At 35.8% G+C, this 22699-nt stretch overlaps 2 protein-coding genes across 6 annotated transcripts in view; both read left to right on the top strand.

Annotated features, from left to right (window-relative positions):
- LOC5574375 (junctophilin-3) overlaps positions 1-2013 on the top strand; it is a 51355-nt gene extending 49342 nt beyond the window's left edge. Inside the window, 8 exon segments of the mRNA XM_021844393.1 lie at positions 804-845; positions 847-938; positions 1012-1055; positions 1058-1104; positions 1106-1152; positions 1214-1245; positions 1248-1472; positions 1475-2013. Of these exon segments, the coding sequence (XP_021700085.1) occupies positions 804-845; positions 847-938; positions 1012-1055; positions 1058-1104; positions 1106-1152; positions 1214-1245; positions 1248-1472; positions 1475-1929 (984 nt within the window). The 3' untranslated portion in view covers positions 1930-2013.
- Positions 1937-22242, top strand: LOC110674013. 5 transcript variants are annotated; one of them, XM_021844397.1, is made up of 4 exons: positions 8142-8234; positions 8841-9019; positions 18443-18643; positions 21597-22242. In XM_021844397.1, exons 2-4 carry the CDS (start codon positions 8915-8917, stop codon positions 21681-21683), a joined length of 393 nt encoding a protein of 130 aa, XP_021700089.1. In that variant the 5' UTR covers positions 8142-8234; positions 8841-8914; the 3' UTR covers positions 21684-22242. The 5 variants fall into 5 exon arrangements, with proteins under 5 accessions (XP_021700090.1, XP_021700089.1, XP_021700088.1 ...); XM_021844396.1 differs by having other exon boundaries at positions 8167-8339; XM_021844395.1 differs by having other exon boundaries at positions 8175-8408.
- Positions 22243-22699: the final 457 nt, after the last annotated feature.

Below are 22699 nucleotides of genomic sequence, written 5' to 3'. Positions count from 1 at the left end.
AATTCACATATTCAGTAAAATATATGAATTGTTTTCACTTACCCCATTTACCCACTTGCCCCGCGGTACCTTAGTAGAAATCTGTTTTTTTTTACATTGTTCCAGTAAACATAAACATTTTTGGTGATTTTTATTGTCACTGCGCATTTCGTGGATTTTTCTTACAGAGCTCAATGATTAACTACGTAATAAGTGAAGGATTCCTTTTGGCAATATTGATTGTTTAAATGTTTGAATACTAGCCAATGCGATGATGATTAATACTTGTGAAAAATTAAATGATTCCAATCATAGGCGCCAACTTGTGACGTAGTTGGAGGGGGGCAAGACCTTCCAAAAACGCACGAATGCAAACAAAATCGATTCATTGCACCCAAATATGACATATTCATGTGAAAAGAAGTACATTTGATTCGAACGTTTGGTTTCAGATTTTGAAAGCTTCGCTGTAAACTTGGTTTGTAATGTTTTTTTTATAATACCATGCCTTAAGAATCATTTAAAAGTTTGGTGACACTAGATTCCCTTTTTAACATTTGTACTTAAAAAAACAAATTGATTAGGAACAAACAAATTTCGTTTTGATGTTTTACAAACCTCATATGAGAAAATAGAATGAGATTAAATGTCCCTAGGGATCAAGTCTGTATATTCCCTAAACATCTTACCAGTAATGGCTTATGCCACTTACCCCGGAGTCTAAATCTCCCGGGGCACGTTGTTCTAAAATGCAAAGCTTTATTAAAAAAAAAAAAGAAAAAACAGTTTGTTCCATTATTTTAATTCTCATCTATTTTTTCCAGGGCCTTAAAATAAGAAAGCAACGAAGTACAGGTGATTTAGAGAAAACGTGGGACTGGATCCGGAAGCATACGGTCAACTGCATCGATTGCATCATGGCTCAGCACAGAGTCTTCACAGTCAGGGATGACAAACAAGTATGTAATACTTCATTGCAATTATTAGCATATAATTTTTAATTGTTTCTAAATACTCTTTGTTTCATTCTAGATCAATGCATACAGATTCCAATGCTAGCTTTATCGTGGAAGACGAACATTAGATGGTAGTGTGGTTGAGACTTATATGGGTGAATGGAAGAATTGACAAGCGATGCGGTTATGGTATTTCTGAGCGCAGCGATGGACTTAAGTAATAGTCATCTTCAATGGGGAATAGAACAATGTTATATCAACTTAAATTTACTTTTCAGGTACGAAGGTGAATGGTTTGCTAATAAAAAGTATGGTATGGCGTTACGACGTTTAAGGATGGCACAAAGGAGGAAGGCAAATATAAAAATAATGTACTAATAACTAGTCAGAAGAAGAAACATTTGTTTCTGATACGCTCTGCCAAATTCAGAGAAAGAATAGACGCTGCAGTTGATTCTGCCCAACGTGCCTCGAAGTACGCATTACAGAAGGCTGATATTGCCGTTTCAAGGACGGCGACAGCCCGTGGTAAGGCAGAATGGCGGATGTTGCTGCGGATCAAGCGCGTGTGGACTCTGATGTAGCTATACAAATGGCCAGAGAATTTGCCCCAGATTTTAAGCCACAGTTGTTAGAACGATTTGAACGATTAAGGCGAGAGCGGCAAGTTAGATCACCACTTGATTATTCTATTAAACAAACACCAGACATGCCTCTCAAACCCACAATCGCTGATGGAGTAATCAAACAAAACATCTTCAACCAAGAATCAGTCAGATCCCCAACACAGCCGCCACCTCCAATGTATGATCCCGATGTGACAAATCTAGCTTTTAATAAAGGGTATTCCAGTTCCCAGCAACCAGTTCCGACACAGAGGCCCAGTAATAGAAATTATCACAAAATTTCGAGCGTAGTCAACAAGGCTTCGGTACGATATCAAGTATACCAAATAATGTACAGAGCCCATATTCGAATGCATCGCCGAGCATGAATATTGGCAGTCCAGTCAATAATTTAATGTTAAACCAGCAACAATTAGAATCAAATTATATGGATAGACAAAACTACCAACAGTTAGACATAGATCGATATCAACAAGATAATTTTACTCATCGAAATTCCAATCAGATATCCGGTACCGCAAAGACAGCGCCACCCATAGGACAGATTAGTCAAACTTCTATAGATTATTTTGACCATTACAAACGACCTCCTAGTAGAGATGGTTCTGTGGATCGATATTCCAGAGCAGCGAGTAGACTAGGTGGAGCACAATCCAGACAATCTTCAGTAGATAGAACCGGTTCGTATGTAGTTAATCAAGGTGTAACAAATGAATCTGTGCCTGATCGATCTGTGCGTGCCGGTTCTCAAATGCGAGGGGTAACGCCCATGAGAAACGTAACGAATGTAAGCAGTACGATACCAACGGGTAATGGCATTGTGCCACATCCTCCGTCCAGAGCAGCAACCCCGCTTCATCAACAGACAACTGACGCTTCGTTTTCCAGTCCGAATCAACCGTTGAAGACGTTCTGCTACGTCAACGAACCCTTGGCCAAGACATTATTCCATCACCATCGCAGCCAAAACGAACGGAAAGTTTGTATCTGTCGAAACCGTTAGGGAAAATTGGTGGACCAAGTGATGCTGTTCCTAGTGCAGCGATGAGTAGAGGTGGCGGACGAGGTGGTGGCGGAGGTGGAGGTGGAGGTGGAGGTGTGGTGGGGGTGGAATGCCAAGGACACCTAAGGTAAGTTGAATCTGTTGATCTGCATTCAAAACATATCGATTCTCTTAGAACTATGGTGCAGCGGCGTCGTTGGTATTGTGGTAAGCGTGATTGCCTCTCACCCCACTCGGTTCGGGTATCAATTCCCGTCGACGCCGTTGGCATTTTCTGAGACATAAAATCCCTGATGACGTCTTCTTTCCGAAGGGAAGTAAAGCCGTTGGTTAGGCCCATGTGTTGCTGGGCTCGATATGTAGGGTCTTCGGTTTAACGTTTCATCGACGGCGTAGTATGATACAAGGGATAGTGCACAAATTATGTCACGTTAAATTGGGACTTTTCCACTGATTACCTTCCAAGCATACCGTTTTGATTCATATTACGGACAGCTTCTTATTCCGGACACTCTACTTTGAATGAGAAACATTTCACATGAAATGTTTCAATTTTTGCCGTTCAGAAGTTCACATTTTCGAGGCTCAAAATGTTCTATAGATATCTATAAATTTATAATACTCAACTGCCTTAGATGCCTCTTTAGTGGTTTGCCAATTTCAAAATAATGATTTGGCTTGTCTTTTTATGATTTTCATGGACTATCCGGAATTTGAAATAAAGTGCCTGGAATATGGAGCTCTAACCCGTATAGGCCTGAGTAAAAGGAAAAAAAACTTAGACTCTGGCCGCTCAGCGAGGCGAATGCTAAACGGATGTCAGTTGTTGTCAGTTTACTTGTAGGGGTTCTTGGGGTAATATGCACTGCCGGGGCAAAACGCACCTTGTCAATTTATCTGAAATAAACGAGTTTTGAGAGAAAAATCCTATGCGGATTGATGGAACGTTGCAAATGGTTGGCACCATTTGGTTGTTAAGGGCAACATGCACTCCATTGGTCGGGACAGAATGATCCAATCCTGAATAAACTACAATCATTAAAGTTAGGTTATTTGATGTCTTTCCTAACGTATTTATGCACAATTATTGTATCATCTTGTAGACGAAAATCATCGAAAACTCGTGTTTTTACGACAAATAAAATTACGTTTAAAACACGATGGTGCATTGTTGGTGTGCATCATGCCCCTATTTTAGGTGCGTCTTGCCTCAATGTTGTGGGTGCGTTCTGCTCAATAAAGTGGTGCATCGTGCCCCGCATCAAACTGAAAAGTTAAATTTTCCAACAATCTAGTGTAATTATGATGAAAATGCGCTCAACACCATGTAGAGTGAACCGTGAACTAAAACAAACTAGTTTCATGTATTAGAACACTACATAGGGGGATATCCCCAGTGCCGGACAGCACCCAATACCGGACAAAGTCGAAACATTGAGAAATTATGGTCCAATCAAGATGGTGTATTAGTAGAAAAGAAAGCTATTATGTAGACTAATGTTTGCATGCCTTTTTAAAAAAGTAGAAAAGTTTGAAAATCTTTAAAAAGTTGACGTATCAGCTTAATTTTGAGCCTATCTAGTAATTATTTTGAATATGAAAAAATACTTTGGATCACTTAAGCATGATCGAACATAATCCTAATATGATAGTATGAATGTATTTTGTACCATAATTGAACTAAATATGAACAAATTACAATTTTCGTTAAGCACCTCCTGTCCCTCAGTTTCAGACAGCTTGATTTTTTATATGATATATTTGTAATTATTGCGTCAGTGTCTCAAATTTTTTTCATTTTCATTGGTTCCGTTGATCATGGTATCAAACATGCAATAAAATTAAGAAAAATGAACATTCAGAACAACATCGTAAAATGTGCTATTTTTCATCATATATGGAAGAGGTTTTTGATAGGCATCTTGCAAACAAAGAAAAACTCAAATTATTCTTGTTAATGTTGCAAATGCATTGAATTGGTAATTATAAACTATTCCTGTAATGTACACATTCAATGATGTTCAAATTTGCAGAATTCGAGGCATTTCCAGATCGTGTCCGGTATTGGGTGCCACCTTTCAAGATCGATCAATTTGGTACTGAAATACATCATCAAAATGCAATGTCAAAATTCATATTTATATTTTTAAATTTATTTTTGTACACTATAAAAATGATAATATTTATCATAAATGGGTAACACGAGCCCATAAAATCAATATTTTTCGAATTATGAATTTTATGGCTTAAGTCTCGCATACTCTGAGATAACGCCCTAAAAGCCATTGGTAGCCACGTGTGTAGCTCGTTGTTTCTGAGCAAAAGAAAGAATGAGCATCCAAACCAACATCACGGGCAGGTAGTTAATGATCCTTTCTTCCCCATAGCGTTGTTAAATAGCATGAAAATCCATTCAAATGCTCAGAAACTACGAGCTACACACATGGTTACCAATGGCTTTTAGGGCGAGATCAGAAGTTATGCGAGAAGTGTCCGGTACTGGGGGATCCCCCCCTACATGTTGTTTAGTGTTCATTTCGGCACATCTTCTAAAAATGGTGCATATTACCCCAGGAACCCCTAAAAATATCTGGATTCAAAAAGTGGTCGCGAATGTTCATGTCGCCGGTGTTATTCCGGTAGTGCTATCTAATTGTCAAATTTTAACTAAAAGTTAAACGAAGGGAGGTGAGCCACAACATCAGTTTTCATTGTGATGGATTTATTTGCCATTACTGTAATACAGCGGGGATTCGCTGGTTGGAATACGACTGCCTTCCATCTATAGCGAATCCGACCCGTTAGTAAGGACGACTGACAGTTGGTGAAAATGCTCTAGACTCACGCATCTGGAGAGCAAATCGTCACGAAACGCATATATACATGTACATTTGTTCTATAAATCTATGGATACTCCAAAGCGATGGTGCTCAGGTGTCAAAGTCAGTTTGACATCTACTCTTGACATGCGAGTGCTTTTTAATTGAAATTTTTATCCCAACCAGCGAACAACCATCAACAACCATCGAAACATCGGGATGTAGCGGATCACCAATGAGCGATTTCCCACTGTAATTTAAGCTCTATATATGTAATACACAATATCCGATAGATAGATCGTGCATCAATTACACTGCGGAACACGATTTTGTCTCAAGCATCAAAATACCACTATTTACTCAATTAGGGGTTGCTGAATCTAGTGATCCTTTATAGAGAGATACGCGGAAATAAAATGGAATGATTTGGCAACAGACCAGCAGTGCTGAGTTTGCTCGGCGTCGGGAATAATATTGTAACACGAACATGACTTCCTCTTTGCTAAAAAGTGTATTTTGTTTCGTTATAGATCTTTGAGCTACATTCCCAAACTAATAAACAACAGAAAAAATCAACAACTAAATATGGCATTGACAAAAATTCAAAAATTGAAAATATTTCATATTTTATGCTCTATGCAAAACAACTTTTACCAAAATAATTTCAAGCGGATTACATTACTCCTCAAGAAAAGTTCAAAACAAAACATAAAGCATGTTCGTTTGGCTCACGCTTTGACAGCTCTCGCTGCTCGATTGGCTCACACTTTGACAGAAATGTCAGCTTCCGCTAATCTCTCTTATAAAGGATTACTAGCTGAATCCATTGCCGTTTTCAAAAATATCATAGCACGTCTAGTTTTTGAGATATTGACCATTAAAAATGCTAAATTTGACGATTTCAGCCAACTTGCATACAAATTTTCCAACTTATATGGTAATTTATTTGCTTAATTTGTCACAAAATTCAAACTTTATGTTTAACACATACATACTTTTCAACAAAGTTCTTAATTCTTTCGCTGGTAAAATGTTATTTTTGATGGTTCTGAAAAGTATTGTCTTATGCCATATAAGAGAAACGAAGAATTTTGTATGGAGACTGGCAAGCATGTTGAAAAAATCGATTTAAACTGAATATAATGGTAAAATTTACAATCAAATTATATCTAAATTGAAAGTTCAAGTTATTTTGCATGCTTGGTGGATTGAATCACAAAAAGTTTGATAAATTATACTTTCAATTTCATGTAAACATTAATAAAACTTGTGTTTTATACAACTTTGGCGACCTGTAACTAAAAATTGTGACGTGCTGGAACATTTCTGAGAACGGCATCAAATTCAGCGACCCAAAATCTACTAGAGACACATAATTTGTTCCTTGAGACACGCAAAAATGTCATTTTTGACACGCTGTGTTTATCAAACTTAAATATTTTTTCAAAGGTAAATAGAATTGTCAATTGTTATGGGCATCCGATTTGCAATATTCTCACTTTCATGTTCTACAGATGCTTCAGTCCGAGTAACAGATTTTACATTCCATTTCCACTAGGTGATCTACAGACAGAAAATTAAATTCGATTTAACGGTTAATGAGCCGGATCAATATCTTTGTCATCTGTGTGAAACATGAAAACTTTGTTCTTCCTGGTATTATGAATAATTGTATGCGTAGCAGAAACACGTGCGCATGCGTTTCCGACCTGAAAATAGCCGGGATTTGTCTTTTCGGTCGACATTATGCGGAGCGTCCATCTGCGCTTTTATTACAATATATAATACTTGAACCAACGAAGATTCACTTGGTTACGGGTTGTAATCACAATATCGAAAATCAGCGAAATGTGACCATTTTTCATTGGCATAAACTTCATATTTTTTTTTGATTTATTGAAAATAAAATGTTGCTGAACAAACATTTTCAAAACTAATATTTTGAGCTATTATTGCGCATTTCTTTCACCACTGGACTATCGCAGAAGTTTTTACAAGTGCGGAAACGCTAATAAAAGTGCGCAATTGCGTCAAATCGGGTAGGTGTCTTCGAGGGACTTATTCTTCGTAAATCAAAGAATAATTGCTCTGAAGACACCAACAGGATTCATTGCAATCCCGCACTTTTATTCGTACTTTCGCACTTATGAGACCGCACTTCGAAGTCCAGTAATGAAAGAAATACACAATACATCTGGTGCTTAACTTTTTAGTAGGTGCTTCGATAATTTTCATTATTGTAATAATGAACTTGAGCATCTGTTAAAATTTCATGCGGATTACTCTTACGGAGACTAAGTTACAGCATGTTAAAGTTGAGCATTCTGTGTGAAAATCGGCGTTCACCACTATCAATCTAAATACAACAGTATGTGCATTTCATGTAGTGCGTATAATGGTTAAGGGTTAAAGAAAATTGTCAAAGAAAAACATTTAAAGCAGTCCTTCAACGCTATTTGGATTATACGGATGAAAATAATATAAAAAGAAAACTAGCATCTAACATAATTTTGGAATATTACAACTAATTTTGGACATGATCTGAAATTCTGGACATATTTAACTTGTATTAAATTATTTAAATGAAAATGACGCTTCAAACTCAAACGACCGTTCAAAGCATGCTGAACGCGTTTCACAAAAAGTTTTCCCATTAGGACACCGTCGTACGAAAAGCTTCCCGCTCATATTATATACGGCTCTCTCTTCTTGTGCTAGAAATAACTTTTTTTAGCTGCAACTTGTGAGCTCGGTATATTTTTGCTTCACTTTACTTAGTTTCTTTCATTCTTTTACTTTGAATCTGTAGTTCGTCAAAAATTTTGAAGTCGACACGTACCTGTTTAGTTTCGTGCGTTTTTATTTCTAATTTACTAATATCAATATGTAAAATTTAACTAAACGCGCATAATACAACTGACCTTGAAAGATATGCAGTATTTAAGTTAGGAGAAATGTAGATGTCTTTGCATATAATTGTGAATGTTTGTGCAGTTTCGGTTCGGATCATTTTCAGTGAATGAAGGTGGAAATCGGAAATGCGCAAGGATTTTTGAGTATTACGTGCATCATAATAGCAATAGGACATTGAGTGGAACCAGAATGAATATGAATTAGATATGAATCAACGTGCAACGTCACATTCGAAGAATCTTCGTATCGTTGTTGTTGTCTCGTTTCTGTCACAAAGCATATGACCGCATATCAAGTAAAATGAACGGAAACGTGCTTTGCTCTCGCATGTTTTGTGACGAGAAATGTTTAAGGAAATCATGTTGACGTTAAAGTCAAGTTGCTACCGTAGACGACAATCAAACAACTTGCTATATGGCAAACACAACTAACTGAAAAAATGTGTATTGAACCGTACGTTTGATTTTGATGTGAAAAAAAAACAATAGTGCAACTTATGAATAGATATTGACCATAATGATATTTACCTTTATATTTGAAAAAGTTTTCTTTAGTGACTGGTTATTACCTAAACATAACGATAACTAATTAGATAGTGAACGAAAAAGTTTAGTTAAAATGTCTTGGTATCAAGAAGAAGAAGACGAAGATTACCTCCTTTATTCACCTGCACTTTTAGCAAGAAGAGCGTCCGAAAGCTGGATCGATTCTCCTCCTGTAGAGGTAAATATTGTGAATACACATTAATAATTAGCTGTCAACACTTATAGACGTAAAAAATAAACTCTTTTTGTCATTTGAAACCAAAGTTTTTGAAACTTTAAATGTGTCTGTTAAAAATACATAATTTGACAAAATCAGCAAAAAAAAAATATTTTTCTGAATTGAGCAATAACAATTTCTAAAATATTTTTTTAAATTGAGTCTTGGTTCTTAGCTCATCTGGAAATTATCTAAAATTTTGTATAAAACCCCATGTATTGATAAGGAAAAAAATCTTATTGACTAATTAAAAAAAACAGATTTTTTATTTTAAACTTACTGTTAGTGTACAATCGGCTTATTTTCATATAAAAAAAACAATTTACTAGTGCCTAGGGCTGAAAATCTCCTTAATAAAGCTATAATAATAATAATAAATTTACTAGTAAATTGTTTGAAGAATATGTTTGAGCTGAATAATAGTTTGCAAAAAAGAAAATTCAATTTTTGAAAATTATCAGTTCGGACAAACATATGACAACTCAACAACTTTTACGAGTAATGATTACGAAAGCCAACAAATGGGCTATTGAACTGGGCTTATTCGTCTACACTTCTTCTTCCTGGCATTACGTCCCCACTGGGACAGAGCCTGCTTATCAGCTTAGTGTTCTTATGAGCACTCCCACAGATATTAACTGAGAGCTTACTATGCCAATGACCATTTTTGCATGCGTATTATCGTGTGGCAGGTACGAAGATACTCTATGCCCTGGGAAGTCGAGAAAATTTCCAACCCGGAAAGAACCTCGACCGGTGGGATTCGAACCCACGACCCTCAGCTTGGTCTTGCTGAATAGCTGCGCGTTTACCGCTACGGCTATCTGGGCCCCTATTCGTCTACACCTGGAAAGCAAAATATCAACCACCACCATGATTCACCACTGATAGGCGCAATATGCCGTGTGGCGGCCGTAGTGATATCAACGGCGCATCCACGTTCGTAATCATGGCACTATGGGCCAGGGACGCAATCTGGCGCGACAAAATTAATAACTCGGTAACGAAGCGTTTCCGGTATTTGGTGTCTTCGGCATTTTTTTTTTTTTTTTGTAACAACGAGGACCATCTACTGACATAAACGGATAGTTTGTAAATCGTCCGCATAGGTGGCGCCACAATCTATCTTTTTACTGTGACGTTCTAGAGACTTGGCATGTTTGGCAAAGTTGTTCATTTTGATAAAATAAACAACTCTCTCGAAGACGTCAAAATTCCACAGCCTACTGTTTTCGAGTTATTGGCAAAATTAGAGAAAATCAATAAAAAAAAAACATTTTTTTTCATTGAATTTGACATTTTTCCTAAGAACTATGTCATATAATATTTTTTGCTGATAAATATATAACAAACGAAGCATAAAAATAGAGTGACTCTTAGAAATAACGAGTCATGGAACAAAAAGTTTCAGAAAACTGTTTAAAAAAGCCATCATAGTAGCCATAAAATTCAGTTTAAGAGCAATTCCTTGAGTTGATATCGAGTAATGTAGATAAAAGTGTAGATTAAAATTGGGTACATATTTGTTTTTCTTCAATCATTCAAATGATATAGTATGCCATGAAAACTTGATCATGTGTCAGTTAATTGTTGTCATCAAGGCTCGAGGTGAGCAATTCATTATGTTTTTTTTTCTATCTTTATTAACGAGATTTTTAGCCCTGGGCTAGTTCATCTCGGGACCAACGGCTTTTTTTCCCTTCCGAAGGAAGTCGTCACTGAAATTTTTAGTGGCTATCTCGGGGATGGGATTCGATCCCAGGCCCTCGGCGTGAGAGGCGTATGTTCTAACCACTACACCAGGTCCATCCCCGTCAATTTATTATGTGAGTGTGTTACTTTTATACGAAAAATCAAATTTTAAAGCATATTTATTCACTAAAATATAAGAGCGCACGATCTCTTGTCCGGTGCTTAGAGTTTAAATCGGGAAGAGCGTTGATCCTTGGATGTTTAGAAACAGAGGATACAGATCAAAGGTATCAATTTGGAGATTCCTTCGATTTTGAAAACTGTTAGGTTGTTTAACCTTAAATATGTGTTTAATCACTGAATTTGCTTAAATTTTGAGCTTCCGGAAAACTGTTATAGACGAATTTGAGATGAAATCCAAAGCCAGCTTGTACTGTGAGCAGATATATTAATTTTATGAAATAACAAAATATATTTTTCTGCTAATTTTAAAATACATTTAAATATTTGCCACAAAAATATTAATCGCGTAGTGAAAAAAAAAATTGAAAAATCTCAAAAACACCAAAATATACCTCTCTGAAATTTTGACATTTGTTTTATCAAATATTGTTCAATATTGCCTCAAAATTTGAGCTTGCGATTTTATGCGCTTTAGGAGATATTAAGGTGGAAAAATTGCTCTATTTTCCAAGTTTTTCATTATTTCTTAATTGTTGTGCATCGTATTATTAAAATTTTTACACCAGAGCCTGTGTTTGTTATATATTTATCAGCAAAAAATATTATATGACATGATTCTTAGGAAAAATGTCAAATTCGGTGAAAAAAATCGTTTTTTTTACTAATTTGGTTTTCTTTTGCCAATAACTCAAAAACAGTAGGCTGTGGAATTTTGACGTCTTAGAGAGAGTTGTTTGTTTTATTAAAATGAACAACTTTGCTGAACATTCCAAGTCTCAGTAAAAAGTTATATTGTGGCGCCACCTATGCGGACGATTCACGAACTATCCGTTTATGTCAGTAGATGGTCCTCGTTGTTACAAAAACTTCTCGGAAGACACCAAATACCGGAAACGCTTCGTTACCGAGTTATTAATTTTGTCCCGCCAGATTGCGTCCCTGGCCATAGTGCATGGGTAGGACAAACGTTGGCAAATATTTTGTGCACATTGAAGCTAACAAAAATTTTAACCCTTTGATCCTAGAAAATTTCAAATTAGAAGTCATGCACAAATTACGTCACGCTCTGAGGGGGGAGGGGATCCAAGTGTGACAAGCCTTACAAAAATTGCGGAAAACTCATACAAAAACGTGGGGGTCAAAAATGTTGAAATTTAGCGTGACATAATTTGTGCACCATTGCTTACTGTTTTTGAGGAGCTCAAACGCAAAGTTGTGTAAGTGACATTTAGGTCGGTTTTGAGTTGAAAAAAATCTTATGTTTCCAAGCGCTCTAACAATATGTTCAGGTGACTTTTCCACTCAATCAAAGAAATAACGTGATTCTTTGAAAACTGGATTGTTTTTTTTTTTTTGACTCTAATACAATTTATGTAGAATAAACAATTGCAGTGAAAGTTCGAAGTAGATTTTCTCAAACCTAGGTTTTTCCACTGACACCCCTTTGCTTCTAACCCTATCATTTTCATACCAGTTGTTACCACAAGACTAAGCTTTCTGTCTTAAAAGGGTTAGTTGCGACTGAGTGCCTTAAAATAAGAAATTAGAGAACTCTTGCCTGAAAAAAAAAAAATACTCAGAAGGAACCAGAAATAAGCTGAAAAAAAAACAAACAGGGACCAAGACCAATCGAAACCTATTAGGAGTCAGGAAATAAGAGTTTAATTCTTCATAGCATCAGAGCAGACATTTCCAGACCTTTTGGGAATTACGTGATTTTCTCCAGAAATTTCATCTGAAATTTATTTAGATAAAATGTTCAGATATTACTCCGAAAATTTCTAAAGGAGTTTTCCAAGGGAATTTCCTTAAGAATTTTATTTTGGATGCCTCAAATATTCAACCTGGATCTACCCAAGGAGAACCCCAGAAATGGAATTTCTCAAAAGACTTATTAGAATTGCTTCAAAAATTCTTTGTGAAATTTTTCAACAAAGTCCCAACTACTCTAATATTTTATCCAATGATTCATCGATCTTTCGAGGGATTTCCTATTAAACTGTCTTTGAGAGTGAATATAAGATTTCAACTAGAGATTTCTCTAAAGATACCTTCAGCAATTGCTCCAAATATTTCTTCTAGAGTTTCTTCAGAAATTCCTCCTGTAATAATTTGAGATTTTCTCCAGGAAAATGACAAAATTTTTAAAGTACTCTTAATGAACAATAATCTCTGAAATAATCCTAAAAGATTTCCTAAATAATTTGCTAAGATAATCTAAAAACAAAATCAATCGAATCTCGGGATAGTATTTCGCAGGATTTTCTAAAGGATTTTTTAGAAAAACATTGGACAGAACCTATATAGAAGTTTGTGTAGAAATGATCGGAGGAATTAGAAAAATTTAAATAAACTTTCGAAAATTGTATGGTAATTTTTCGGAAAACTTTTTAAAAAATGTTCGGAAAAACTGCAGGAGTAATACTTAGATGAAACGCTGCAGGAATTCCTAGGAAAAAAAATATTTTTTTCGAAAAACACCTTAAGGAATTTTGGTTTTCCGGGATACGTCGTGGATGAATTATTGAAGGAATCCACATGAACAGGCGGAGGAATTCTTGCAGAGTTTCTCAAATAACCCCTCAGCTATTTTTTTTTGTTTCAAAAACTCTTAAATAATCCTTTGAGGATTTCCTCACGAGAAATTCAATAGAAATCTCAGGATCAATTGAAGAATTCAGTCGAAGAATTAGTAAAAAAAAATATCTGGTGGAAATTACAGGATAGTTTTGGAAAAGAAAATCCAGGTAATACCTGAGAAAATTACTGGATGTAGTAGCTTTGGAGTTATCAATTAATCCTGGAGCAAATTCTGAAAAAATCTTCTAAGCATCACACTAAACACACTACGGTGAATTTTACCGTAATCTCAACAGCTGAACAGTTCGGTGAAATAAAATACCGTATTTCGTCGGAATTTAACGGATTACGGTGATTTTTTACCAAATACTGTAAAAATTTACCGTACTCCGTTAATTTATTTCACCGAACTGTTCAGCTGTTGAGATTTCACAGGAATCCGTAAAATAATTTAAGTGTGATCCTTTGAAAAACCTTTGAAAGAATTCCTGGGAGAATTGGAAGATAAATCTCTAGAATAATTTCGCAGTAGATCCCTGTAGGAGACCCTTAAAAAAATCTTAATAAAATCACTCTGATAATTATAATTCCTAAACTGTAACTTTTCGATTTGTTTTTCTAACGGTTTGAGTAGCTTGTAACAAGTCTTACAATTAGTTTTCCAGGATTTTCACTATACATATTCTCAACCGTTCTTCACACGAGCTTGTATGTATATTGAACAGATGATAAATAGTTTAATTTATTTTTCAAGATTTTTTCTGATCTTGTTTTTTTTGTTTTTGCTAAATCGTGGGTAGGACAATTTTTTGACTGTCCTACCCTGGTGTTTTTTTGCGTAGTACATGTCCTACCTGTCCTACCCACTTCCCGCGCCACTGTTTCAACTTATTTTATTTTAAATCCGTACAGAACTTTTAAGGTGATATTTATTTTAGTATTGATGCCTGTTTTCTGTGTTCATTGTGTTGAAGAAATTTAAAATTATCTGTCAAATCGTACACTTCGTACATCCTCGGAACTCCTAATATTACAGACTATCTTTAAGAGCTGAGTTCATCAGGGGAGTGTGGACTAATCAATATTTCAAGAAAAACTGTAGCCGATGAAAAGAAATAAATACCATCAATGAACCTTACACATATTGGCTACAATATTGCTGAACAAACTTGTGTCGAAATATTCTCCTATTTATAACAGTTTTTAAAATTGATTGTGTTCAACGAATTTTTGCCCCATCGTTGGAGCAAAAGTTCGAATCTAGTATGGGCAAAAGTTCGCTGGCTGAAACACAAATATGGATACTTTTATGACAGGCATTACACCAGCTGCAAATTTATGTTCGCAGATAAATACACACTGAATGTTCATCCAAAAATTGCCCAAAATAGCCTTAATCGTAATACCGTGCTGCATCAATACCCGGACGCTTAAGACGACATGAATGTTCAAACTGCGATTCTTATATGTTTATTAGGAATTTTCATAAAGTTTTATTATTCGACACATTCTTATACCTCAGATTTTCATGGAAGCGATGGAATTTTCTCGATTTTTGATGATTTTTACATGTAATTCAATGAAATATTGAAGTCTATCTTGTTTTTAAATCCGGACACCTAATACAAAGATGTTTTTAAATCCGGACACTCTTGGATCGAAATCCGGACACCTTTAATATAATATGAAATATGTATATATCTTTACTAGAAAACCACACATACCCGTTTAAATATCGTTATTGTATCAATTCGATGTATGTAATCTTCCTATAGTGCCACAAAAATCAAAACGTAACTGTTATTAGTGTTTAAACTATCTGAACTGAAAGCGCGTGTAGTTTGAGCACATTTACGTGCGGCTTGATTCTAATAGCGAAAGATATACACAATTAATTTAACACTGATCCATCTTCTGACAACTCACAACGCTGTTTATGATTATCGTTCAACACTTCTCTTATTTTAAATCAAAAAAATAAAAACATTTACACTTGTTCAAAGTAGGTGTTCCATATGATGTCCGGATTTGAAATCACTGGCTCATAATTCCGGACAGTCTCTTTTTACACCGTTTGAATACACATTTGTATTATTTTCACATCAGTAGTGTAATCTAACATTACAAGTATCACTCTGGACTTAATTCTGTTCAAACAATCCACAAATATATGCTTCACACTTGTTTTATTCACTAAACGTTGTTCGTGTCCTAGTTTGTGCGTTCACAGTTCGTCAAACTTGAATCAAAACAAACTTATTTTTATTTCTAGTAATTATTTGGCAATGTTAACTAGATTGGAAATGATAGTAGGGAATATTATATATTTAAGGTCAAAAGTATGAATAAAATCCAATCATACTAACGTTCAAATTAGGCTAAAATAATTGCATATTATCAGAGTGTCCGGATATTGGTACCGTCCGGATTTTGATTCACCACGATATACCCAAAAATACCAGCTTTTCGTTGCGTTGCGTGGTAACGGAGTATTTGGTAGATTGCATACTGAAAACAGTCATACAGTATACATATTATGTATTTACTCACAGTGCGCATCGTACCTTCGTGCTGTGCGTACACGATTTCTCTCTGCTCTTGAAAGTTTTTCTTTAAAAACTACCTAAAGCAATAAAACAGTACTTTTCAGTGCTACAAAAACAGTACTTTTCAGTGCTAAAATTAAAAACGGTACTTTTCAGTGCTACTAAAACAGTACTTTTCAGTCCCATTTTTTGTACTATTGATCCTTTTACGATCCTTATTTGGACCCGTGCCTTCGATTTTTCGTTGGACCCGTTGGCGAAAGCTAGCGGTGGTAATCCTTCTTGGACACCGTCTTGGGAAAAAACCTCTCGAAGGTCACGTCTTCTTTCGTTTATTCACTAAACATGGTTGCAACAACAAACAAAAGGAAGGGTGAATCTCTGAATCCACAACTTCCTACAAAAAAAGTGGGATTTAAAACTGTCACTGAATGTGGCAAGAATGGAAGAAAGGAATGCGAACTTTCTTCCAAGGGTGAGCAATCAGTTCGATGCTCTAGACAAATTTTCCGAACACCAAATCGAAGCAGCCTCTAGCCCAGGCTCTTTGATTCAAGTGAGGAAGCAGAGTGCCGCCTATCGTGGTCACTTGTTCCGAATTTGCGGGATTTAGGCAGGAGATCTTGAACTCCATTAGGAGAATCAAGGTCTCCTTCCAAATCGGAAAGAAAGGAGACTGTTGCGTTTTGCAAGAAACTCTGAAAGATCGCGAACTTCTTCTCAAACATTTTGAAGAGAAGAAGCATATTTTTTTACTTATGACGGCAAAACTGAACGTTTGTTCAAAGTCGTCTTGAAAGGTCTCTCAAGTGACTATAAATCACCTGAAGAGATCAAAAATGGAATAAATGATTTACTTGGATTTTCCCCAGCCCAAGTAATCATTATGAAAAAGAGAACCCAATCTGGCATTGTTTGGAAAGGGCTTTCTCAAAAATATTATTTAGTTTACTTTAACAAAAAAGATCTAGATAATCTTAAAGCTTTAGAAAAAGCAAAACTTATGTTCGATGTCCGTATGACATGGGAACATTTCCAGAAACCTGGAGGAAATTACCAGAACCCCACTCAGTGCCGTCGGTGCCAACAGTGGAGTCATGGTACAAAAAATTGCCGCATGGATGCTAAATGCATGCTTTGCGGAGGTTCTTCTCACGCTAAGGACGTCTGTCCAGTGAAGGAAGATACCACCAAGTTTATATGCTCGAATTGCGGGGGTAATCATAAGTCAAATTTTTGGAATGCTCGTTCTCTGAATGGTAAAGAGGACGAGCTGTTTGATTTTCTTACAGCTAATAACGTGCATATAGCAGTTATAACTGAAACGTTTTTGAAACCTAGACCTAAATTCAAAAGAGATCCTAAATTTTTTGTTTATCGTAATGATCGACTTGATGGGACATGTGGGGGAGTTGCAATCATCATTCATAGGCGTATAAAACATCACCTGTTTTCGTCATTTGAAACTAAAGTTTTTGAAACATTAGGTGTTTCTGTTGTTGGTAAATATACTTTCATAGCTGCCTATTTGCCTCTTCAATGCTCTGGACAGCAAGTTAATTTGCTCTAAACTGACTTGCGAAAATTGACTCGCAATAAGTCAAAAAATTTTGTCATTGGTGACTTTAATGCCAAACATCGATCTTTCTCGAAGTAATTCCAACGGTAGAATTTTATTTGATGAGTGCTCTTCAGGATATTTCTCAATTCAATACCCTGATAGCCGTGTTTTTCCTCTTCTAGAAATCCATCTACGATTGATTTGGTCTTAACCGACTCTAGTCATCTTTGTAGCCAATTAATTACTCATGCTGATTTTGATTCTGATCATGTCTCGGTTACATTTCAAATATCCCATGAAGTGATTCTCAATCCAATCAGCTCAACTTTTAATTATTTTCGAGCCGACTGGAATATATATGAAACATATATTGACTCTAATCTTATGTTAACATTTCTCTACAAACAAAACTTGATATTGACAATGCTCTTGAAACTTAAACAAATTCCATTGTTGAAGCCAGGAGCATTGCAATTCCAAAATGTGAAGTAAAATTTGAATCCGTGATTATAGACGATGATCTTAAACTCTAGATCCGTCTTAAAAAAACGTGGGGAGAAGGCAATTTCAACGCACTCCCGATCCTGCTAGGGGGGGAATTCTAGCCCATTCTTTTATTACGCCAATGGCTTTATGGTTACCTGTTATTAATAAAGAGCCATAGGAAAGATTCACAGTTACGTTTACTCTAAATGCCAAGAATAGCAGTATATAATTATCGATAAAAGATGTACAACCAAAGTTCTTTAACAAATATTCTAGGGGAATTTCAACCTATTGGTCATTTGACTTTAATGATGTATTCTTTCCTTACTATTTCAGTTCGTTCCAGTGAATACGACCCTTCAACGAAAGAAATCCCTTCCCGATGTTCAGCAGCTTCCGTTCGCTACTAGTGTGATGAGCAGAGAAGAAGTGTCTATGCTAGGATCTGCGCGAAGGGAAGAAGTTCGGCGGCAGATTGACGAATCAGAACGTTTGAAAGCGAATCCATTATTGTATCTAGTCAGTCCAAAAGTGAAGGTAAGTAAGATTTCAATAACTACATGTACACATTTTGTAAAGTATGTCTCATCTTATTTCAAGTTATTTGAAATGTCCGTACGGCTAGTCTCTAGCAACAAGTAGTCAGTAACTACGCCCGCTAATTTGGTACCGTAAAATGGGGTGAAGTTGATGACTTTTGTGCCATTCCGTTCTATAATTCCTAGTAGGGTCCATTATCACTCAAATATTTTTAAAACCTGTACTTGTTGAATGTTTATTGAATTATACAAACGTAATTTTGACGAAGTAATGTCATAATAGTAAACATATTTTTTTGAAATCAAAAAGTGGAGTTTTTTGATTCCGGGGTGAAGTTGATCAGGTACTGCGATAGGTTTCCTAAAATAAAGCAATATGCTATTTAAAAGATTTGAAGTCACTAAATCTGAATCAAGTCTCAACAATCTTACAACTTAATATTATTAAATCGGTCAATTTTAAAGTTGAATGTTGCGAATTACAGAATACACCACATTAAACGCCTAAAAGTATGCAATTTTCCTTTGAAATAGCAACTCGCTCACAAAAAGGACATGTTTTTTTCTCTGAAAATAAAAGTTTATCCTCAATGCTAATTCAAAACTGAGTTCACAGAACATATCTGAAATATATGAAACCGTTTATTTAAATGGTGTTTTTATATAGCCTTGGCAATAGTAGACATTGTTTGGAAAAGAACCCTTCAACAGTTCATCAAACATTTCATAAAAATCTGTTTTTACATGGTATAATTATCTTGAATGTCAAAACGAATTTCAACATCAAGAGCAGATATAAGATAATATGACATCACAGAAGTTGTGATAATTGAAAATGGATCATAGCTCTCTTAACAGTTCATACATGTGGGCACGGGAATGAACAACCCCACTGATCAACTACACACCGAATTACGGTACTTAGAAAACATGGCGAGAGGCGTTCCTTAGCCGAGTGGTTAGAGTTCGCGGCTACAAAGTAGAGCCATGCTGAAGGTGTCTGGGTTCGTTTCCCGGTCGGTCCAGGATCTTTTCGTTTTTTTTTTCCTGAGCTTAGAGTATCATCGTACCTGCTACAATATACGAATGCAAAAATGGCAACTTTGGCAAAGAAAGCTCTCTGTTAATAACTGTGGATGTGCTCATAAGAACACTAAGCTGAGAAGCAGTCTCTGTCCCAGTGAGGACCTTAATGCCAAGAAGAAGAAGAAAAGATGACACGGACTGCAAAAACTGAATACTAAATATGTTGATATATCCAAAAATTCTTCTTTTTAAAATAAAATCGATCAAAATGAAAATAACTTCAAGTATTAGTTCATAGACGTGGAAAACATTGTGGTATAAAATAATACTGCATGTTTTTCAGAGATCAATTATACGGATTAAAAGAAACTCTAGAAAATCCGTGAAAGTTCTTATTATCTTAAAAAAATCCTTGACCAGAGAAAATATTATGTGCGATCTAAGAGCTAAAAATCATTGTACACAACAAAAAATCCAATGTCCCCAGATTGTACTTCAAATTTCCAAACTCTCTTCTTTTTGTTATTTTTTTAGTTTAATAATTGGTGGTTTAAAAATGAAATGTATCATAAACTACGCACTACTACTCTACTTTCTGGCGTTACGTCCCAACTGGGACAAAGCCTGCTTCTCAGATTAGTGTTCTTATGAGCACTTCCACAGTTATTAACTGAGAGCATTCTTTGCCGATAGACCATTTTTGCATGTGTATATCGTGTGGCAGGTACGAAGATACTCTATGCCCTGGGAATCGAGAAAATTTCCTTTACCAAAAGATCCTCGACCAGTGGGATTCGAACCCACGACCCTCAGCATGGTCATGCTGAATAGCTGCGCGTTTACCGCTACGGCTATCTGGGCCTGCAATACACCTTAATATAGGCAATTTCATAGTTTATATCATTTGTGGAACTCATATCAGGAATGAATTTTCGATTAGCTCACTCATGATCATGAAAATCATTGTTTGGAAAAGTTGACACATTTCTATTCTATTCTATTCTAAGCGCTTGCACAGCCAATATTGAAAAGCATCCTGGAAATACCTAAATTTATTCAGGTATTTTCTTGTCAGCATTGATATTTGCAGAATATCAGCGATATGATACAAATATTAAAATGGCCAGGCCCACCGTGCAGACTTTGGGGTTGAAGACAATTAAAGAAATCGTGACGATTAGGTTATTCACGACACAAAATCTTCAATTCATTGAAAGAAGAAACGGGGACAACCGTGCCAACCGTTTCCATTCAGGGTTAACGGTACAATCGTTGAGAGTGGCGATGCTAAGAAAGTTATTGAACACTCCGTTGTTGTTCCTGGGATGGGACAGGGACATTTGTTTCCTATGTCCTGGCTCTAGAGGCTCTCAGTTAATAACTGTGGAAGTGCTCATGAGAACACTAATCTGAGAAGCAGGCTTTGTTCCAGTTGGGACGTTAGGCCAGAAAATAAATAATAATATAAAAATGCAGTTTGGACTGACTTGCTTAGATAGCAATAGTATAAATTCAATTATTCTTTAAAATTTTGTTTAATAAACGTCGAGATGTTTACTAGGGCCGTAAAAATTTAAATAAATTAACAAACTGTTAAAAATTCAACACAAATCAGCTACCGCATATGCTTTATAGACAATCAAACGTCACACTCTCGCTGATGTACATCGCCTACCTTTAAAACAATCGATTCAAATATAGGTAGGTGGTCAATCCACCACCCGTAGCGCTCGCATCGTTTTTATTCGTGTTTAACGTTTACATCCTGATGGCCCATTTAGCCAAACACAGTTATTTTAGCATTGGGCTTATTAGTTCTATTAAGATTTTAATCGCGATTTCTTCTAAGTATTACTTCTGTAGTTTATAAATGTATATTATGATGAATTAGATACTAATTGGAACGTATTTCTCTTCTTTTCCAGGATTGGTTCTCGCGGCAGCAACTTGTTATGCTGGTGTTAATAATAAATATAGCTTTGGCAATTATGTTCTTTAAAATGCTAACATAGCATCAACCATACCCATGTTTGCCCTTCAGCATTTTTCTGAATATAATAGTTGTATATTAGAAAAAGCAGAAACGAGGATGATATTTGAGCGAACATTATGGGATAACTCTAATAACTGCTGTGCGTGCTAAAATCGTTAAAACAGCATTAAGACACTTCTATACTTTGAATTCGCAATTCAGCCAGCTGCCATCGATAGCCACTAGACTGAACGAGTAAGTCAAGTGAATATATCATTAGATTGGTGTTGTTATGGAATCTTAGTTACATTTTTATGTTAATTATATGTTGATTTTATTTTTCTTAACATTACTTAGTTTTCAACTTACATCATCTGCTCTGAATGTCCAGCCCACCTTACTAAAGATTCTTATCTGTTTAAATCTCCTAAAATGTTTATATTGAGTAAATTTGAAGAAAAAAAATCGTTAAACTTCTTTCACGAATTGTTGGAATGCAAATTGTGAAAGCCCTCAGAACCAAAGCGAACTAAAGCACTAAATATTAAACATACATATTCGATGTCGAAATAAAATATCAATACCTGTATTACATAAAATGGCTAGTCATATTTTATCCGAGTGCATTTATCACATTCTTGGATCACCAAAACCGAAACCGTATGCTATATTTGCTTTTTTTACGTTTTCTCATCGTAAATGGCTGTTTTTCATCACGCCAATTTGTCATGAAACGGCTTACTTTCCTGCACTGAGTTATGCAGTGCGGTAATTGTCAGTACGCAACGCCTTCTCATTACGCAACTGTTTTGAGTTTCGTAATGAATCATTACACTATAATTTCCAGATAATAATGATGAATGCATCCCAAAATGATTTTTGATACCCTCAAATGGTCTTCTACGAAATTGCGAAATAGTAGTTTACGGAACAAGTTGCAGAATGATGATTTTTACAGCATGAGTCGTAAATTTATCCTACGAGGCTTGCCGAGTAGAATAATTACGCCGAGTGCTGTAAAAATCGAATCATGTAATGTCAAATGTACTTGACAAC

Source organism: Aedes aegypti, chromosome 2, assembly GCF_002204515.2.
Source record: "Aedes aegypti strain LVP_AGWG chromosome 2, AaegL5.0 Primary Assembly, whole genome shotgun sequence".
NCBI lineage: Eukaryota > Metazoa > Arthropoda > Insecta > Diptera > Culicidae > Aedes > Aedes aegypti.
The sequence above is the reverse complement of the archived record's forward strand: the minus strand, read 5'-3'. Positions and strand labels throughout refer to the sequence as shown.